General features: G+C 41.8%; 1 protein-coding gene across 3 annotated transcripts in view; it reads right to left on the bottom strand.

The window, feature by feature from the left end:
* The window catches only part of BRIP1 (BRCA1 interacting helicase 1), a 2367390-nt gene that overhangs the window by 162762 nt on the left and 2184603 nt on the right, over window positions 1–20025 (bottom strand). For all 3 annotated transcript variants that reach the window (XM_044054537.1, XM_044054539.1, XM_044054538.1), the window contains one exon: window positions 11738–11850. In XM_044054537.1, coding sequence (XP_043910472.1) covers window positions 11738–11850 — 113 coding nt within the window. The remainder of the gene's footprint in view (window positions 1–11737; window positions 11851–20025) is intronic.

Genomic DNA, 20025 nt, shown 5'->3' with positions numbered 1-20025 from the left:
GTCTATTTATTAGTTTCCCCTTAAGTATTTGGCAGTGCCCTGTATAGACAGAGACAACTTGGGTGACATTTTTTTCTGTAAAAGCACGGTTGAAATTTCAGCAATACCTAGTTGCACATAGAACAACTAATTTGCAGTGACATGCACTGTCCCTAGAGTTCCAAACCAAATACTCCTGACAATGCATTATATTCTCACTCCAACTGTCTAATCAATAAAAAAGGGTCTGTTGCCATGGATTTGAACTTTCCCACTATCTCTGTTACCAGCTTGGTGGATATGAGCATCCTGAGGCAATGTACAAATTGCCTCCTGTTTACTGACAACCAGCTAATTATCAAACAAACTGATATGGTGAAACATGTACTTACACAATGTCACTGGAGGCAAAGCTCTCACATAAAAGTACTCTTAACGTCAATAAGGTTGTCAGTAGTACTCACACTGCACCCTTCACACACAATTCAAAGCAAACATATAGACCCACATATGCTGAGGCACTTCAATGCAACCTTCCTAAACCCTGAACACCTCCTAGACAAAGTAAACATAACAAATACTCTCAGCAGCCCCGAACACATTTAAAAAAGAACATCCACATCAACACATACAGCCACATCTCACAGAGCCTTTACTTCTAAGCCTATAAGACAAGCCACCATACAATCCAGCATTCTGGTCACTGGAGAGTCCATCATGAGCCACAATGATGTCCCTCTAACCAGGCTGAGTAAGGAGAAAGTCAAGGTCAGTCGCTTACCAGGAGCTAGAATCCACCATATTACGCATGCACTCAAGTCACTGGACCACAACGAGCAGTACAACTCAGTCATAGTCCATGTGACCGGAGACGTACCTCTCTAGACTATATGAAGAAAGACATCATGGACCTCTTGGAATATATATCCCAGGCTGGTATGAGCCTAGCACTGAGCAGCATTTTACCTTCTCTAAAGATGATGCCATAATACAAACAAAAGATGAATGACTTTAATAGTTGGCTTAGTTTCTGGTGTCATTCTAAGTGCGTGCAATATTTGTCAGCATGGAAGGAGATGGTCAACAGACCACACTGCCTTGCCAGGGATGGTCTGCACCTGTCCCCTCTAGGCTTCTGAATATTAGCTATAACATTGTCTTCCCCATAGTGTGTTTTTTAGGCAATGCCAAACTGAAAGTACTTCCAACATAGCAAATCAAACCCAAGAAAATCTAAAGGTAAAGTGGAAAGGGATGATATTGAAATGAGGAGAAGCTCAAGAAACAAGGAGAGACTGGGATTTTGGATGCAGACCTTTAAGGAGAGCAACAATAATCATACAGAATATTACTTCCATAAAGTAGCAGAAAGCATTCTAAGAACTAAGCCAAAGGGAAGGGAGAAAGGAGATTCTGCCGCTAGGGATGACTGCAATTAAGGATAAAGACAACAGGCAAGGGGGGTGGAATTTATTGGAGAAAACTGGCAAAGGAACAAAGGTTATTGGGAGTATATAACTATAGAGGGAAAGCTAATACAATGAGAAGAGGCCAAGAATTTATTTAGACTGCAGGTTAGAAACTGCCTTCCCTATCAAGGACTGATATCAGAATATAGGAAAGAGAAAGAAATAGGAGGGTCCTCAACGAAAGACCAGCACCGGTAGAGTGTTTAGTAGGATCTAGAACAGAAGCTGCCATCAAAAATGGAAAAATTAGTACAGCATATAAAATATTGCATGATAACTATAAGAATTAATCACAGGAGATTAAAAGGGACTGGGAAGAGAGACTGGATAAGCAATTCTCAAAGAAACAATAGGAGGATATATGTATGTCTTCCTAATATGCAACAAAATCTAGAAGATTTAGGATTTTCTTGGAAATGTTTACATAGATATTTTTATACCTCAAGTAGACTCCAGAGAATTGCTTCACAAGTAGAAAGCAAATGTTGGAGGTGTGACAGGGAAAAAAGAGGTACTTCGGAACTTATTTTCTGGGAGTGTGGTGAGTTGGAAGACTTTAAGGATTCCCATCGGGATGCACTGTGGGAGATGCAGGGTGAGCGGATTTCTGTGACCAGGGAGATGATTTTTCTGAGCTATGATACAGAATCGGAATTGCCTACATATGGTAAGGCCTTGCTGTGTCTAATTATGGCAGCTGCCAAAAAGCAATTACTAGAAAATGGAATTCAAAATCTAAACCAGCTACATTTGAAGTAGTGAATATAGTAACAGAAATAAAACAAATGGAGTTGAGATCTTTAGAAAAGGGTAGGAGTTAACTATACAGGAAAAAAAACAGGAATTGTGGGAACAATACATACAGGGGAGGAATGAGGTTTAAAAGAAGGCAGGACTTAAATGAGCTATGTTGACTGAAAATGACTGGGTAGATTATAAGTGATATATAATGTTTACAACTAAAAAAAGAAAATCTAAAGGTATTACTGTTCAGTGCTAGGAATCTAAACAAAAAACTTCACTCTCTAGAAGCTCTCTTCAACTTATAGATGCTGATATCTGTGCGGTCACTGAGACGTGGTTTAAAGCTGTGGAGAGAACACCAGCAATGCAAGATTACAATGTCTTCCACACAATTAGACGAGCTACTATACAGACAGGGACTAAAGGTGGAGGTGTCTATATTTACATCAAAATAATTATACCTCAAGGCTGGTCAAACAGGACAAATCACTTGAGCTACTTCATGTTCAAATCACCTTAGGCAAAATCCAATACCACTTCCTTGCAAGCTATAGGCCACCATAAATGACCCAGGAAACCCATACTATGTATTTAACCTTACTGGAAACACTCCCCATCCAACCCAATACCACATTCATAGGCAACTTTAATTACCCCAATACGAACTGGGAATCCTATATGACACCAAAAGTACAGACACAGATTCCTGGATTTTGTAAAAACAAACTCCCTGGACCAGATTGTCAATACACCAAATAGAGGTGGAAGCATACTGGATCTGTTCTCACTAATATGGGAGAGTGCTACATACCCCTGTGAAGGCTGCCAGCCTAGCTAGATAGAATTTTGTAAATAATTCTATGTCACTGTAAATAATATAATCCACAGGCTTGTTCTACAAATGTAAAGAGGACTATGTCTTATGATTAAACTATATGTTGTTCTGAACTTCAAAAATGTAACTACAGTGCACCCTGCTGGAAGAAAGCTGATAAAGTAAAGCATTTTATGACTGATCTCAATCTCAAAGACAGGATGTCTGGACTAAGGAATTCTTTATATTGTCTTAGGACAGGAGATAATTATTAAGGTTTTACACGTAAAATGTCTTTTATTCCTGTGGCTTCTTGCAGGTGCAGATTACAAAAAGAAGTGTAAATTTTGAGTTTCTGTGAGCCTGGGAAACTAAATCAGAATGGTTAAGAATGATGTAATCTGAAATGACTCAGCAGTACTGTGTTATCAATTTAACACTTTCTCAGAGAGAAAGATGGAGCATTTTGGATTTGCTTTGCTCTATATGTAAATAGTTATTTAGAACGTAGTATTTCTCTTACAGTTAGATAGGAATTTAGCCAGATTAGTTTAGCTGTTTTCTATATTTATGTCAGACTATCCTGTAATATTGTTTTAAGCATTCTCCTGTGATCTCTGAACGCTTGATTAGCACTGTGTTGAATTGATGAGATTTGTCTCGTGCTTTTATTATTTATTAACTATTTTTAAACATTTCAACTGTGACTGTTTTGTGTAGAGATAATTTATGCTCTTAGAGTACATTGCATGTATTTGGTGATACTATCCAATCCGAAACACTCCAATAGTCTTACTGTTTGGGCATACTTACTATATGGATAACAGTAATATTACACAGTAAACTGGTCACCTTTTGGGAGTGGCCTTATTAGTAGCTGATAAATAGTGATTTCTACCTTATAGTCTTGAGAGAAGGGGGCATAGTTGGAGAACCTGTGCCAGCCTTTCCCAGGAGTGTCTGTGTGTTTGTATATAACTCATATCTCAAAAGTGTGCGTGTGTCAGCTACTTGGGCAGGAACACAAAGCACTGGTTGGACAGAGACGGTGCTGGAGGTTTTGGCTTGACCACTAGACTGAGATCTGAACCCTACAGCTGTGCCAGTGGGGAGTCTTTTTGGGGATCTGGAGAGAAAGGGAGAAACTAGCCCCAGACTGACTGTGATCTCTGTGTGCTCATAAGGGAAATTGTACTTTACTGTGTGTGTATTTGTCACCCCCCCAATGTGCATGCCCCCTCACTGGTGCTAGTGGTAAGGATTGAGGCTCCTTGATTATTGGGCAAGTGCGCGAGCGTCACAACCCCCAAGTGTAATGCATTCCTTGGTAAAGTCAGACCACAAAATGGTCTCATTTGAAGTAAAAAATAAAACCCGAACCCCCAGCTAACCCTGAAATATTCAGAAACTACTCTAAGGCTAACTTCCTGCTACTAAGTGATAACCTGGCAAAATTTCAAGCCCCATAAACCCTGAGAATACTGCTGCCTATGAAGAACTGTTCACAGAAAGCCTAGACAAGCATGTTAATAGCTGCATACAGTCAGCTGTACCCACCAGGAAGAAGTACAGAAATAACTCAAAAAAAAACAAGGGACCCTGGTGGAATCACAAAATCAACAGGCTGCATAACAGAAAGAAGAAAATCATGGCAAAAATTAGGAGGTGCTGCACCCAGCATGATAAAACCACTCTCATCAAACTAGACAAACAAAGTCTACCAATGCCAAATCTGAAGTAAATTTGGCCTCTCACGCCAAGGACGACTACAAGACATTCCTCAGATATGTCCACAACCTCAAAGGCAATACAATTGTGTGCAGAACGTATTGTAAATGTCATCTATACTGAGCCAAAAGATATAGGAAACCTACTGGCCAACAAATTCAGCTCCAACTTTACCCCTCTCTCCCCCTCAACCGTACCACAGGAAACACCATCAAATATAACTCCCCTTGCTATAAGGGAACAGGTCCTTAATGCTCTCTCTATGGCCAAGAACATTGCATCAAAGGACCCACACAATATCCAAGGATGCCTTCTAAACAGCATGAAACATGACCTATCAGGCCCTCCAGAATTGCTATTTAACTGTACCCACCAAACAAACTTATTGCCTCATGAACGGAGAACAGCAACAGTCATTTGCAGAAAGGTGGGCCAACTACAGACCCAAAGTTTCACTAGTCTTATATGTAAAGTCATGGAAAGAATTATCATGGAAATTATCAATAATGCTATAGTAAACCTCCAGACACTGGACCCAACCAGTTTGGATTCATCAAGGGCAGGTCATGCCTACTCAATCTGGTGGACGTCTTTGAGAAGTTCACCAAAGCAATAGATGAGGACAAAATGGTTCACACTGCCTACCCTGACCTAGCCAAGGCATTTGACACAATGCCCCACTTGGGCATTGTTGACAAACTCGAGAGGTAAGGTACAAACCTGTAGGTCACCCAGTGGATAGCCAACCGGCTCACAGACAGGACCCAGGAAGTTAGAATTGGGGAGTCCAACTCTAGAAAGAGGCCAGTCACAAGTGGAGTCCCTCAGGCATCAGTCCTTGGACTGCTCCTTTTTGGTACTTACTTCTCTGAAGTCAAGGCCAATGTCAATGGTCTCTGGCTGACTAAATTTGCAGATGATTGCAAATTAGGAGCTGTCACTGAATCCCATCAATAAAATGTTCTCCAGGAAGGGGTGACACAGACAAACAACTGGTGTCAGAGCCATGAACTAAATCTAAATGCAAAGAAATGCATAACAGTATCCTTCAGAAAGTCATCCATCCCTGGTAACTATCATATGGACAACACACCCCCTTAGAGTTGACCTATTAGTCAGGGACTTGGAGATGCACATAGACAATAATCTAGCCTTTGAACATCATGTGTCTACAGCAGTGAGGAAATCATTGTAAGCGGTGCAACTTATAAACAAAGGTATGGCATCTAGGTCCAAAGAAGTCATTGTTCTACTGTATTCGGCATTCATCAAACCTATCATTAACTACAATGCCCTCTTTGGTATGTACCTAACCAGGCATATCCAACAAATGCAATGTCCACAGAGGTTCCTCACTAAAAGAATACAGGGCATAAGTAAAATGTCCTGTGCAGACCACCTCAAGGCCCTATCCCTGTATTCTGTCTCTTACAGGCTGTTGAAGGGAGATCTATGCCTGGCATACAGGGCACTGTCAGACCCCACTCTGATGGACCTTCTGCATATCCGCACAACAAACAGTACCAGAATGACCCATTCAAAAGACTTAAACCTTGCCTGTGATATAAACAAGACCTGCTGGAGAGACAGATATGTATCTCAGAATCTGCCCTGTCCCTGGAACAGGCTCCCTATCCATGTGAAGCAGAGTCCCTCCCTAACCCAATTGAAGTCTGGACAACTGGATGGGGATCAGGAAATTCATACCTGGCTTGGCACCTATATCTTTAATGGACACAGGCACCCTGTAAATGGTTCATCTCCCAGGCCCCTGCTTGTAAATGTTTCATCATCCAAGTCTCTGCTTAAACTTATCAAGGGTACCAGAACTTGTCAGAAATTTGGGATGCATAGCTAGGCTTAAAAGGGTCCTTGTGGTCATTAGCCTAGTAATCACCTATGAACCTATGTACACTTGGTTTCACCAAGCTCAAGATAACAGCTTTAACTTTGCATATGTAGACACTTCCATATGTATAGAAAACACTATGAGTAGTGATGTGGGTGCACATGTCAACAGTCAGTGGTCAGAATATGCCTATCTAGAAATATTTCTGAACTTTGCCGCAAAGAGTAACATGACTATATTGGCAGAGGTGTCATGTAGTTCTCCCGCCTGAGAATAATTAGGGTCTATGCTTAAACAGAGAAGACATTCTTGTCCTGTGGACTGGATGAAGAAGTAAGGTGGTCACAAAATCTCAGGGCTTGCCTGGATGAAGACTCCCTGTGATCATCGCTCATCTGGGGGAAAATGGAGAGACATTTCTCTCCATAACCACTGGAGGGGGCTGAGCAGTACAAAGGACCTAAAAATCCCCTAAAACTACTAAGTTTATGCTAATTAAAGTAAATGTTTAATCACAATACATGCAAAACAAAGACATATATAACTCTTAATATGTTCCCTGACAACCAAAAACTATTTTCCTAAAACCAAATCTATATCAAGTTTAAAAGAAAAAAAGAAAAGTGAAACACAGTCTGCAGTTCCCATTCACTTTAATTAAAAAATAACTTTGTGTGATGAAAACCTAAAATGCACAAACATCCCTTCCCCCAAAAAAATAATTCACACCTAAACTGACCCCTAGAATGAAAGGCATTATTTTGCAAAATGAAAAAAGTTAAAAGAATACAATGTAAAATAAAACACTGACTACAACTAGACATTCAGAAAGTGGCATTATAAGCAAAATGGACCCCATTCTAATTTTGTAAACTAAAGAGAAAAAAACTATAAATGTAAGAAATCCTAAAACAGCCCTTACTAAACTGCATAAAACATGAGGTCACACCACACACACACAAAAACATTAAATGTTACTACAGAACTGCTACAAAGCCAATCAGGCCATTCAAAAAACAACTCTAATTAAAGCTCTTATTTAGTAAAATCATATGCAATTAATGGTTTACTATCAAAATAGCGAAGTTCATAAAGATGAATGTTTGATACTTCAAAAATGATGTTATACTGCCAGCATACTAATTAGGTTAAAATGTCGAATCTGTCGATCGAATTCAACAGATTTGGCATTTATGTCGAAAATCGACCGTGACTGCAGTGTAGGTGCAAACTTAAGTTAAATACCTACACTGCCATTCACGTTTTAGCAGACAAGCCCCCCTCCACACGCTCTGCAAATTAAATATTCTAACTCCGAGATTGCACTACAGTGAGGGAAAGGGATACAGTTCCCAATCCACACTGTACCGCGACTCTGCTCATAACATCGAGTTCATATCAGCGAATGTACACTTGCATTCGCTGATATGTACTCTCGCTCTCCTAACATTCGGCAACACAGAAGTCAATTAACTAACGTTCGATTTTCCATGTTCGGTGAACCAACATTCAACCTTTTGACAGTAAACCGCAATTAACATAGCCAATTGAATTGAATACTAAGTACTTGTCTAACATTAAAAACACTTTGATGGCTGGTTTGAACAGTCCTAGGCTGAATCCATCTGCAGGGTGTGACTACTGTCTAAAAGCTTCACTACAAATAACTGTTTACACATCTAATCTTAAAACAAGTAGTGTCCAGGATAAGTACTTACTAACCACTGAAGATATCCTGTTAGTAAATCCACATATAAAACAGACTAGATGTTTTATAATTATGAACATTCCTTGGATCTTACGGAACCACATCTTCCCACTCCGTTGACCTTTTGGATAAGGTCTCGTAGGAGTAGAAAAATGGACTCCAATGACAGATAGAGTCTTACCATCTTGCTCACATCTGGTGAGGGTCTCTTTTACTTTTGGTCCAAATAAGGAGGAAGCATCGAAAGGGACATTCACAAACGACAACTTAAAGGGTTCAAAAGAGCAAAGGCGCATCCAGGAATGTCTCCGCAGAGCAAGTCCTGTACCCACAGCCCTACTCGTTCCATCAGCTAAGACATGAGGCGCATGGACAAGTTTACAATGGAAATGAGGGTAGCAGGCTGAGACGTCACCTTGTCCGTCACCGAGTCGGCTACTGCACCCTGGAGAGCATCTCCAAGCTCCTTGAGGAGATATCTTTCTAGACGGTTGAAGTGGGTCACGCAGTTCAGAGATCGAAGTGCAAAGGACGTAGAACTGAACATGAGCTTCCCAAATCTGTCCATTATCCTAGACTCTCTATTAGGAGGATGAACAGATGGAGAAGTCTCCGGCATCTCCTTTTTAGTGGCTGCGCCACCACCATGGCATCAACAGGGATAGATCTAGATAAAAAGGCCTTGTAATGGGGTGCTGATATGCACTTGTTCGGCCTTCTAGGAACAGGTTCCATAGAATCTGGTGACTCCCACGCCCTTCGAGATAAAAGATCCATTAACTCATCAAACGGCGGAGACACCCAAGAGGTGGAGGGTTGGGACCCGAAAGCCTTCAGGAGCACCGATTCATCCCCGGTAGGGTTTTGGGGTTGCCAGTCCCTCCTCTGCTTAAGGATCTCAAGGATATCCCTGAAGGAAATATCCTCAGAAGGGGACCTTGGGGAACTTTCCAATTCCACCAAATCGGTGTCCAACGTGATGGATTCCTGAGGAGAATCTAGATGTCTCCTCTTACATAGCCTCTTCTGAGGGACCTCCTCAGTGGGAATCTCTGGGAAAGTCTCGGAAGAGCAGGATTCACCCAAGGGGGCGTTCCTGAGGCTCTGGGTCCCTACGCTTGCAGTGAACTTGTGGTAGCGGAGAAGCAGCAGGTGCCTTTTGGGAGGAGGTGCCCATATCAGAGGTTGTGGAAGTCCTAGGAGACAAAGCCCTCCTCATAGCATCAAAAGGCCCACGGCTCCGATGCGAGGAAGCACCCAGGTCCTAAGACACAGAGGACTCCTCCCACACCAGAATTGCCGGCTCCGAGCCTGAGATAGGAGTCAAACTCATCCGTGCCAATGCCCCAAGAGAAAGAGTCGGAACAGTGTCGGTTCGAACCCCCCCCCCCCCGAGCTGACAGGACAGCATCGGCTCCCAGATTCCATAGCCAGAGCAAAGGATATCAGGGTGATCGGTACTGACAGCTCAGATGGGAGAGTCGGAACCAATGGCTCCACCAATGACTGACTGGCCTCCTCCAGCTCCGAAGTCTCGGTATGAGTCGGAGAAAAAGCAACAATAGGACAGGACTTTGTCGGTTCCGAAGCCGTGAGAGTCGAAATCAACAGAATTTTTGCAAGTGCCGGGTCCTGTAGAAGTCTCCGTACCACTCGGTCCACATCCAAATCGGATAGCCTGGAAGCCCGAGAGGATAACAGTGACGGAGCCAGTGACCTCAGAATCAGGGACCTCAAGGTAGGAGACACCGGTTCCAAAACTGGGGACCGGCTCCTACCAGCAACCTGAACGGTCGGCTCCAATGGCAGTGGAGCCGAGACTGTAGCCTTCTTAGATAACTTTGGGACCGAAGAGCCCTTCGGTGCCGAACTAGACGACAATGCAGGAGAAGATGGTTTTGGCTGACTGGAAGCAGAGTCCAAATCTGACTGGAAGGCTGTTTTAATCAAGCCCCTCTCAACCAGCTTACACTTTCTCTCAGCTAAAACCTGGAGCTAAAGCCATGGCATATGGAGCAAACCTCCTGCAAGTGTACCTCCCCTAGACAGTACACACAAGTGGAATGGTCATCCGTTATTGACATTTTTTAATTACATTTGGGACAGTGCTTAAATTCCGATTTAGCCTTTTCTGACATTTTGGTCCAAAACAGTAAATCCAAATAAGTCTGAGAACAAAACTAACAACAAGAGCCTAACTGGCTAACAGTATAAACAAGAAGCCTTTAGTCTGAAAAAACAAAATCGGCCAAGAAAACAGCCAAAAGCTTAACCGGCTAAGGTAAATGGTGCAAAAAAAACTGCAGCATGCCTAATCAGGCTGCGATAGAGCTAAGAACCATCACAAAAGGCTTAACAACCTTACTAAAATAACAGGGCCATGCCCAAGAATCTTAACACACTAAAAAGAAAACTTCTTGAAATGGAAGTAAGTCCAAACGGACAACAAACCACCACTATTATAACTACTAACCATTATGCAGAAGAAAAAAGGTAGAATTTTATAAATTCACACTTATCTACTCCAATAAACAGACAAGAGCTGTAAAGACACATGATAAGTTGAAGCGGAAAACTAGATCTGGGAATGTAGTGGTGCGTTGTGGGATAGGGCTTGGCCTCGAGCTTTGCCATTTGGCTGAATCGGAGCCGATGTTCGGCTCCGAACCCATCAGTACGAATGAAGGCGAGATTGAACAACTTCAGATCAAAGTTTAACAAAAATAGGCTACAAAACCTGAGTTACTGTACACAGAAATAAAGAAATTGAAATACATTACAAAGTCATGAAATTGTGTGTTGAATACTTTATAAACATTTGTATGAAAAACTGACAAAATGTATTATGCAAAATTCAACAGGGAAGAACAGATAGCACCAATGAAGAAACAAGATAAACTTGGGGTTGTAGGGGAATAAAGGAAAAACAAATATTTATACAATATTCCCAGTGTAATTCAGAACTAAGAGGTGAACATGCAGAAAGACAAAGATAATTGTCAGCAACTTGTAAGGGCTCAGTATAGTGGGAGAGTTTTAATGATTTACTGTAAAAGAACAGTGCAAAAGAGACTGGAAGATATAAGGGATCTCATCACAGTATCAAAGAGTCTTAATGGAAGAAAGTGCATCACAGATAGGCAAAATGTATTTAATCATCTCTTTTTTTTAAACCAATGCCACATTCTCCCTCAAAAACTCCACAGAATTATAAACAAGGATCAATACAGATTTATCGCAATCGTTGCTGCATAACTGTCTGGTATTTTCAGTCCGGGCAAATGTCTAACTTTCACAGCTTCTCTTTATTTTTGCTTTTAAGCTTATGATAACATGAGGAGATAGCATTCCCAAACCTTGCCTTAATAGGAAGCAACATGACTCACTTTTAGTTTCGTAAACAGGTATATCCACTTTCTTACCAATCTACATGCTTTGTCGCTTACCTCCCCAAGGCTTGGTTAAGTGCTCTGAAGGCCTGAATCTCATACCACTGGTTACCTGGAAGAAGGCCCCTGGACTTGGAATGTTGATCATTATATTTTCGTTTCAACTCCACCTAAAGAAACAAATAATCAAGTTTATTTTTATACATAACCTTTACATTTTTTTAAGATAAATCCAGTTTCCACCTTGTCAAAAACCTCTGAGATGAATAAAAATTAAGGAAGGCATTCCTGAATGTTTCACCTCTTTCTAATCTTCCTGTTACTTGAAGATAAGTTGTGCAAAGCAAATATATTTTATCATGACCTAAAGAGAGTTTCTTAGGCCTTAAGACTGTATAAATGCATGCTGGCCAGCATGCCACAGTCATAGTCATTAGCTACTCCTTAAAGTTTTGTTAATAAATGCTTTCTAGGTTTCAAAAGCAGACAATTGTATCAAGAAAAGAAGTTATGTACTCACCATAACCTTCCATCTGAGTAGTTCTACTTCATTTGTCTTCAACCTGTGGGTTCTAGGATCCACATCGGACCTGACACGGCCGCATTTTCCAGCTACGGCTCCGAGCTCCATGCTCCTCCCCTTACCCACAATGCTCCTCTGTCTCCCTTCTGATCGAGTTTGCTGCCTAACAGGTATCAGATACCTGACCCAATGACACCTTATCCTCCAACACAAACATTACAAATGAACTTTAGTCCTGACAGAACCAAAGATCCCAACAATAACTGTCCGGGTACAAGGGACATATCATATCCCAAAGGATAAGGTTAGGGGGAAGGAGGCGGGGAACGGCTGAAGGCAAATGAAGTAGAACTACTCAGATGAAACGTTATGGTGAGTACATAACTTCTTTATCTGAAGTAGTTAGTTCATTTGTTCTTCAACCTGTGGGTCAGAGTCCCCAGCTACCTAACTCTTGGGAGGCAGTCGTGGAAGGATATTCCGGAGCACCACAGAGCCAAAGGATGCTCTACTCCTAGAGACCAAATCCAGTTTATAATGAGAAATAAAGGTGTGAGATGAGGCCCAAGGAGCAGCTGAACAAATATCATCCAGAGAGACCCTAGACCAAAAGGCTGCTGTTGTAGCCATAGATCGGGTCGAATGAGCCTTCACTTTTCTTGGAAGAGACAAACCTCTATCTCAGTAAGCCTGGCCAATGCATTGTGAAATCCAGCGAGCAATAATCACTTTTGAGACAGGTTTACCAAGGAAGGGCTTGACATAGGACACAAAGTTGATCAGACTTGCAGAAAGGTTCAGTCCCGTGCAGATAAAACCTCAACTGCCTATGTATGTCCAGAAATGCAATTTGTATTCCCCTTTGTTGTGGTAGTTCAGAAAAAAATAATGGTAAATTAATAATCTGATTAATATTGACTTCCGAAGCTACCTTGGGAATTAAGGACGGGTTAGTGCGTAGCGGCACTCTATATTTGTGAAAGATCATGCAAAGGACTTTGATAGAAAGAGCTTGAAGCTCCAACACCCTTCTGGAAACCAAGAAGGCAGTTTTCCAGGTCAAAAATTGTAAATCCACAGATGCCGCAAGCTCAAAGGGAGGAGAAACCAATGCCTGCAACAACAAGGTGAGGTCTCAAGGAGGAATCAGGTCCTTAACGAGGGTATGAGAAGAAAAGCACCTTTGAAAAAAGTTTTACAAAGTTTAGAGGAAGCCAATGAAGACATGTTTACCCCAACATGAAAATTAGAAATTGTGGCTATTTGGACTTTCACTGTTGAGGAACTAGCACCGTGATGAAAAATGCTAGCTAGAAAACCTAAAACCGCTGAAAGCGGTGCAGTGAAAGGATCCAAAGACCTCTGAATGGTCCATATAGAAAATGTTTCCATTTACTGTGATAAACTTTTCTGGTGGACGATTTATGAGCCGCCACCAGAATGGACTTGACAGGAGATGACAGACCGGGAGTCCTAAGAATCATGGGAACCGGAGCAGCCAACCAGTGATCTTCAGACTGTCCAGATCTGGATGAGGGATCCCCAAGGGATGTGAAAGCAGATCCAGGACCGGATCCAAGGTCCATGGTGGAACAACTAGATGAGACCCGAGTAAGGGAAACCAAACCTGTCAAGGCCAGAATGGGACGATGAGGATCACAGTGCTCCCCAGCCTTCGGGCTTTCTGTAGAAAATTCGACAGGAGGGGAAGAGGAGGATAGGCATAAAGAAGCCCAGGAGGCCAAGTATGAATCACAGCGTCTCTGGGGGCTTCCCCCAAGCGGGGGGTTCAGAGCAAAAAACTCACTGCATTTTGCATTGGAAGGAGATGCGAAGAGATCGCAACAAGGACGACCCCACTCTAGGAAGATCTGTTCCGCTACTGAAGGCTTCAGAGACCACTCATAAGGCATCACGATAGATCTGCTGAGCCTGTCTGCTAGAATGTTGGACTGTCCCGGGATGTGTGCTGCCACCAGAAAACGGCTGGTGGAGATCACCCATTCCCCACACTCTCATACCAGATATACCAGACCACTGACAATCATTCCCAGAGGAGGATGAGCATGGAGGGCCTGCAACGCAAGAACCGCTCTCATCTCTAGAACACTAATGTGTAGATAGGTCTCAGAAGGGGACCACGTGTCTTGGACTGTCCTTCCTGAGCAGTGCCCCCCCCCCACCCTAGTAGGGAGGTGTCTGTGGTCACCGTGGTTAGGGGTAAAGGAGGTTGGAAAAGGATGCCCCTTGAGGAGATCTGGGGACTGAACCCACCACCAAAGGGAGTCCCTGCACACGTTTGAAATTTTCACTGGAAAAGACAAAGGAAGGTCTAACAGTGACCATTGAACTGTCAGTGTCCACTGCAGTACCCTCATATGAAGGCGCGCCACAGGAAGAAGATTTATCGTGGCTGCCATAGAACCTACAGCCCTTAATACTGCTTCGGCTGTTGGTAAATGGGTCTGAAGAATGTGCAAGACGTGTAACCTCAAGCTGCGTATCCTGTCTGATTCGAGAAACACCTTCGTTTGTATTGTGTCCAGCTGTGCCCCAATGAAATCTAAAATCTGAGCTGGGTGAAGAACAGACTTGTTCATATTGATCATAATGCCCAACTTGTTGGCTAGCTGAAGGAAGGAGTCCCTGGCCTGACATAGTAGATGCTCTGAAGGGGCAGTAAAGAGCCAATCGTCCAGCTACAGAAAGACCTGAATGCCCTGAAGCCTCAGGTGAGCCACTACTACTGTCATTACCTTGGTAAACACCCAGGGGGCTGTGGTGAGACCAAAGGGAAGGGCTTGAAATTGGTAATGACTGGCTCCCAGCTGGAAGCGAAGGAACTTCTGGGAGCGCCTGTCCATCTTGATGTGATAGTGTGCGTCCTGGAGGTCGATCGAGCACATCAAGTCTCTGGTCTGCAGATAAGGCAGGATAGACTGAATCGTGACCATCCGGAATTTTGTCTTAGTTTCTGACAGGCTCAATTTGGATAGATCCAATACTGGTCTGAGGTCTCCCATCTCTTTTGGCACTAAAAAGAACCTGGAAGAAACCCCGGATCCAGACTGGTCTGGGGGAACTGGTTGGATGACTTGTTTTCTTAGCAGTGAGTCTACCTGCACTGTTGCTTCCTCCCGCTGCGTGGGTGGGACGTCTGGGAGGACTTTGTTGGATGGAGAAAAATCCTTGAAAAGGAAGAAATATCCTCTGGATATGACTCGCAGCACCCACTGATCTGTAGTGATGGACTCCCATGCTAGTGAGTGAAGCGACAAGCGACCCCCAACTGCCTCCAGAGATGGACAGCCGGGCAACCCCTCAGGGCTGCTGTCCGGGTTTATCCAAGAAAGGTTCTCAGGACCCAAAATTCCTAGGACCCCCTCTGCCTCTACGGCGGTGTCTATCATATCCCCCTCTGGCTCTGGAGGAAGGGGAGTCCTGACCGTCCCAGGAAAACGCCTGAGACTTGCAGAACTACATCATCTACATCATCTTCTGGCCTCGCTGGTTCCTGGAAAAGGACCTTTGAGGCGGTGAGAAGCGGATCCCAACGGCAGACCGTGTCTTCCCATCCTTCTCGGTCAGGACCAAAGACTCTGACAGTCTTCCCAAAAAGGGAAGAACCATCATATGTGGCATTAGTAAAAGATGCCTTGAAGGGCTCCGAGAACTGACAAAAGCAGAGCCAGGCTCTGAGAACTGACATAAGCAGAGCCAGGGCCTGATGGCAACGCCTGACCCCGCCGCCCGTGCGGCTCCCTCTACGGTATGGGGAGAGCAAACGCATAGACGCACTGGCTACAGGTTTTAGGGTGGCCATTCGTACCTCGGCAAATGAGATCTGAAGGGAGACAGGGGGCATTATGGGTAAGGGGAGGAGCATGGAGCTCGGAGCCATAGCTGGAAAATGCGGCCGTGTCGGATCCAATGTGGATCTGAATACCCACAGATTGAAGAACAAATGAAGTAAACTACATCAGATCAAATTTTATCCCAACTCCAAGACTACAGAGAGGAAACTTGGAATACACTACACAAATTCTGCACAGGTCTAAGTATAATTTCATAAAATATACTGACTGCAAAAATGCAACACAATTCTTAACTTTATGGAATTTGTATCAATAAATTTTAATTTTGATTAAAAATACAGACATTTCTAGAGTTACAGAGGGCAGTCATAACCATTTACTTAAATTCAATACAGTCAGAATGTTTCATGTGCCTTTTTTGAAAAGATACAACAACTTCACCCATGCACCCTTATATTTCTAAAGTTTTAGATGTTCTTTCTTCAACTATAAAGTCTTCCATACTCCTTGTGTACAGGAAATGGCCATGAAATAAAAAATAAAAGACACAAGTCAATAGGGCCTGAAGGAGTTCACCCTAGAATTCAAGTACAACTGCATCTTAAACATGACATTTCCTTATCCCAGAGTACTTTTTTATTATTAAGAAGGGTGGGGTGCAGCATGACAGTGTGACAGTGGGAAATGGCACTGTGTAAATAGTCTATTGACTTAATTATCTTGCAACTATCATCACTACACAGCCATATATATATATATATATATACACATATATATATATATATATATATATATATATATATATATATATATATATATATATGCACACACACACACACAAACAGAGAGAGAGAGAGAGAGAGCTAGATAGAGATATATAAATAAAACAGTCCAGCTGTTTATATATATATATATATATATATATATATATATATATATATATATATATATATATATATATATATATATATATGTGTGTGTGTATATATATATATATATATATATATATATATATATATATATATATATATATATATATATATATATATATATATATATATATATATATATATATATATATATATATATATATATATATATATATAAACAACCCAGGTGTTCCACTTTTTGTGGCATTTTTATGGCATTCTGTTTCCTCACTCATACCATGTTGGGTGGTTCCCTATCAGGTGGGTGAAACTTTATACTGCAATTCCCAATACTTCAAAAACTAAAGTGGGGTTTAACAAACTAACAAAAACAGTAATTCCAAAACTTACTATTACATTTTTTTATTTTATTTTTAAAGACTATTATACTGTTTGACATTAACACAGATTTCTCTGTGCAATTATTTTTGATGTCCCTAATATGTTCTGATAACCTAACCCTAAAACATTCTTTTAGTTTCTCCAATATAAAATAAATTTCAGGGATGATTAATAACATAAAATTTTCGCCAACAGGAAACATGTTTAGGGTTAGGTTATCTGAACATATTAGGGACATAAAAATAAGAGCACAGAGAAGTCTGTGTCAATGCACTTTATGGAGAAACGTAATAGTGATTATAGGTTGCTGCAAGGAACTATATTAAAACAAATTAGCTTGCCAATTGGTAGTAAATTTGCCTTGAAGAAACAGCTCCTAAGAGAAGAATCTTTATTTATCTTGAAGTACAATACTCTAATACCTGCAGGTTTGAATGGGGAAGTTAATTGGAAATGTTGTTGTGTCATTCGGCTTTTCCCGGTTAGGGGTCGCCACAGCAGAACTCCGGTCCGCTAATGATTGGTAGTTGATTTTTACGTGCCAAGTAACCAGCCCTGACACACAACCTTCAAAGAAGGTACGGCCATTCATGCATATCTCCACGCAGAAGACGCTGTAGCTGAGAATCGAACCGGACAGCGTCTTTCTGTGAGGCGACAACGCTACCGCAGCACCACCACCGCAGACTGAGGTTAATTGGAAATATTTGCTTTAATTGTTTGTGTAATTGTTTTTTTTAATACTTTGCTTTTTTGTATATATAGATGCTTTTTATTGTACTTTGCTACTCCTGGGATGTTATTACTGTTTATCGCTTCAAACACTGTTTGATTATTAATTACAGTTGGAGTACTAATTTACAGTTGGTACAAAAACAAAAAATAAATCATTCATAACTTAACAGATAGTTTAAAATACAGCAGCAGAAAGAAACAAAAATCATTTGGCAGTATGCAACAATTTTACAGTACTCAGATTTTCATAGTAAAAGAGTGATACAGAGTCCAGCATAAGTGAAAAAGATTTCAGAAAAACAAAGGTTGGTCAAAGAAGGAGAGATGTGCAAAAGTTATACCGAGAGGTAATGAGTAATGCTGGTCGATGTACATAAACAGTAACCATCAAAACTTGGATGACAGCAGCAAAATAGAAATACTCTGTGACTACCATAGCAAAAAAAAAACATTTTCTGACTATAGTGTCTTAATAGCAGGGGCAGCTCGTGCTACTGGACTGCAGGACTGCAGCCCTCCCAGCTGTAAAATAAGAAAAATTTAACAAAATATATTATAAAAATAACAAAAAGAAAATAATAAAATAACCGCGAGTCCCGGAACATCGCACATGCGCACTCGCGGCATTTCCGATATTCGGACTGCTGGTGAACCAGTCTGGAGCATGCGCACAGAATCCAGACGTCTCCACCAGCAGTCCGGATTTCAAAGACAACATGCGCGTCTACAATTTCCAGAACTGCATAGACTGGAAGGGGATCGGACTGCAACGTCCACAGGCAGGGTGGTCTCGCGGGACAGACAGGACGAGCCTTAGGTGCTCTCGCAGGAAGGGCTTGTCTATGACGGTGCAGGAATGGATTGTACAGCTTGGAGCTTGACGGACTTTGCAGGTGTGTGTGTGTGTGTGTGTGTGTGTGTGTGGTGGGTAGAGAATAAGGCTTGAACCCTGTACCTTGGGCCCAAATGGCAAGAGCCTGAATTCCCTACCCACCACCATTTGTAAAAAAAAAAAAATGCAGATTTTTGCCTCACATTTGTTCTGTTCCTCATAAAATCTTTGGTTTCTGTATTTTTGTTTCTCAACACAGACAGCTGTACAGTGGTGCAGTGGTACCATTGTTGCCTAACAGCTACAGGTTGTCTGGTTTGATTCTTGGCTGGGGTGCCTTCTATGTGGAGTCTGCATGTCCTCCCTGTGTTTGTGTGGGTTTGCATCTTACAAAGACATGCCTGGAGTGTTTCTTCCTCTGCCAAAAATTGGCTTTTGTTTCAAATCAGACTTTCCTGGTTAACAAATGTTAAATAAATAAAAATGACAAGCACTGGAATTTCAGACTTCATATTCTTCAGAAAGTACACAAAACCTATTATTATAGCAAGTTTCTATGTTTATAAGATGGATATTTGAAATTTGTCCCTATTTTTGGGACTGTATTCCCCCATTATTGGCTTCGTCCAGGTTTTTTGTGCCAAGTTTCAGAGCTATGGTGATAACTGAACTCACTGAATATGTTTGGGGGCTGTATTCCCGCATTACTGGCTTTGTCTGTGTTTTTGTTAAGAGGTTGAAAGCTATGGTGAGAAGTGAATTCACTGAATATGTTTGGGGGCTGTATTCCCCCATTATTGGCTTTGTTCAGGTGTTTTGTGCTAAGATGTTGACAACTAGGGTGAGAACTGAATTCACTGAATGTAGCCATTTAAGTTTCAGTCTTTCTCTTTCATAAAATAGATGATTGATTTGGCATAGTGGTATGTTGCTCTGTTTTGCACAGGGTCCTGGGTTCAATGCTTGGCAGTGAAATGTATGGTGGCAACACAGCATTTTATTATATCAACTTTCCAACATTATACAAGCAATGTTTAAAATGTGTCCTTGTTTTTTGGTCTTTTGCCCTCCCCCCTAAATTTTGGCTTTTTCCAGATTTCTTGTGCTGCAAAGTTCAGAGATACAGCTGAGTGTCAAGTAGATTTTACAAGAAGCGGAGAGATGCAGGG

Source organism: Protopterus annectens, chromosome 13.part0, assembly GCF_019279795.1.
Source record: "Protopterus annectens isolate FY-2018-M chromosome 13.part0, PAN1.0, whole genome shotgun sequence".
Classification (NCBI taxonomy): Eukaryota; Metazoa; Chordata; order Ceratodontiformes; family Protopteridae; genus Protopterus; species Protopterus annectens.
Note: the sequence above shows the minus strand (reverse complement) of the source record. Positions and strands in the feature narration are given on the sequence as shown.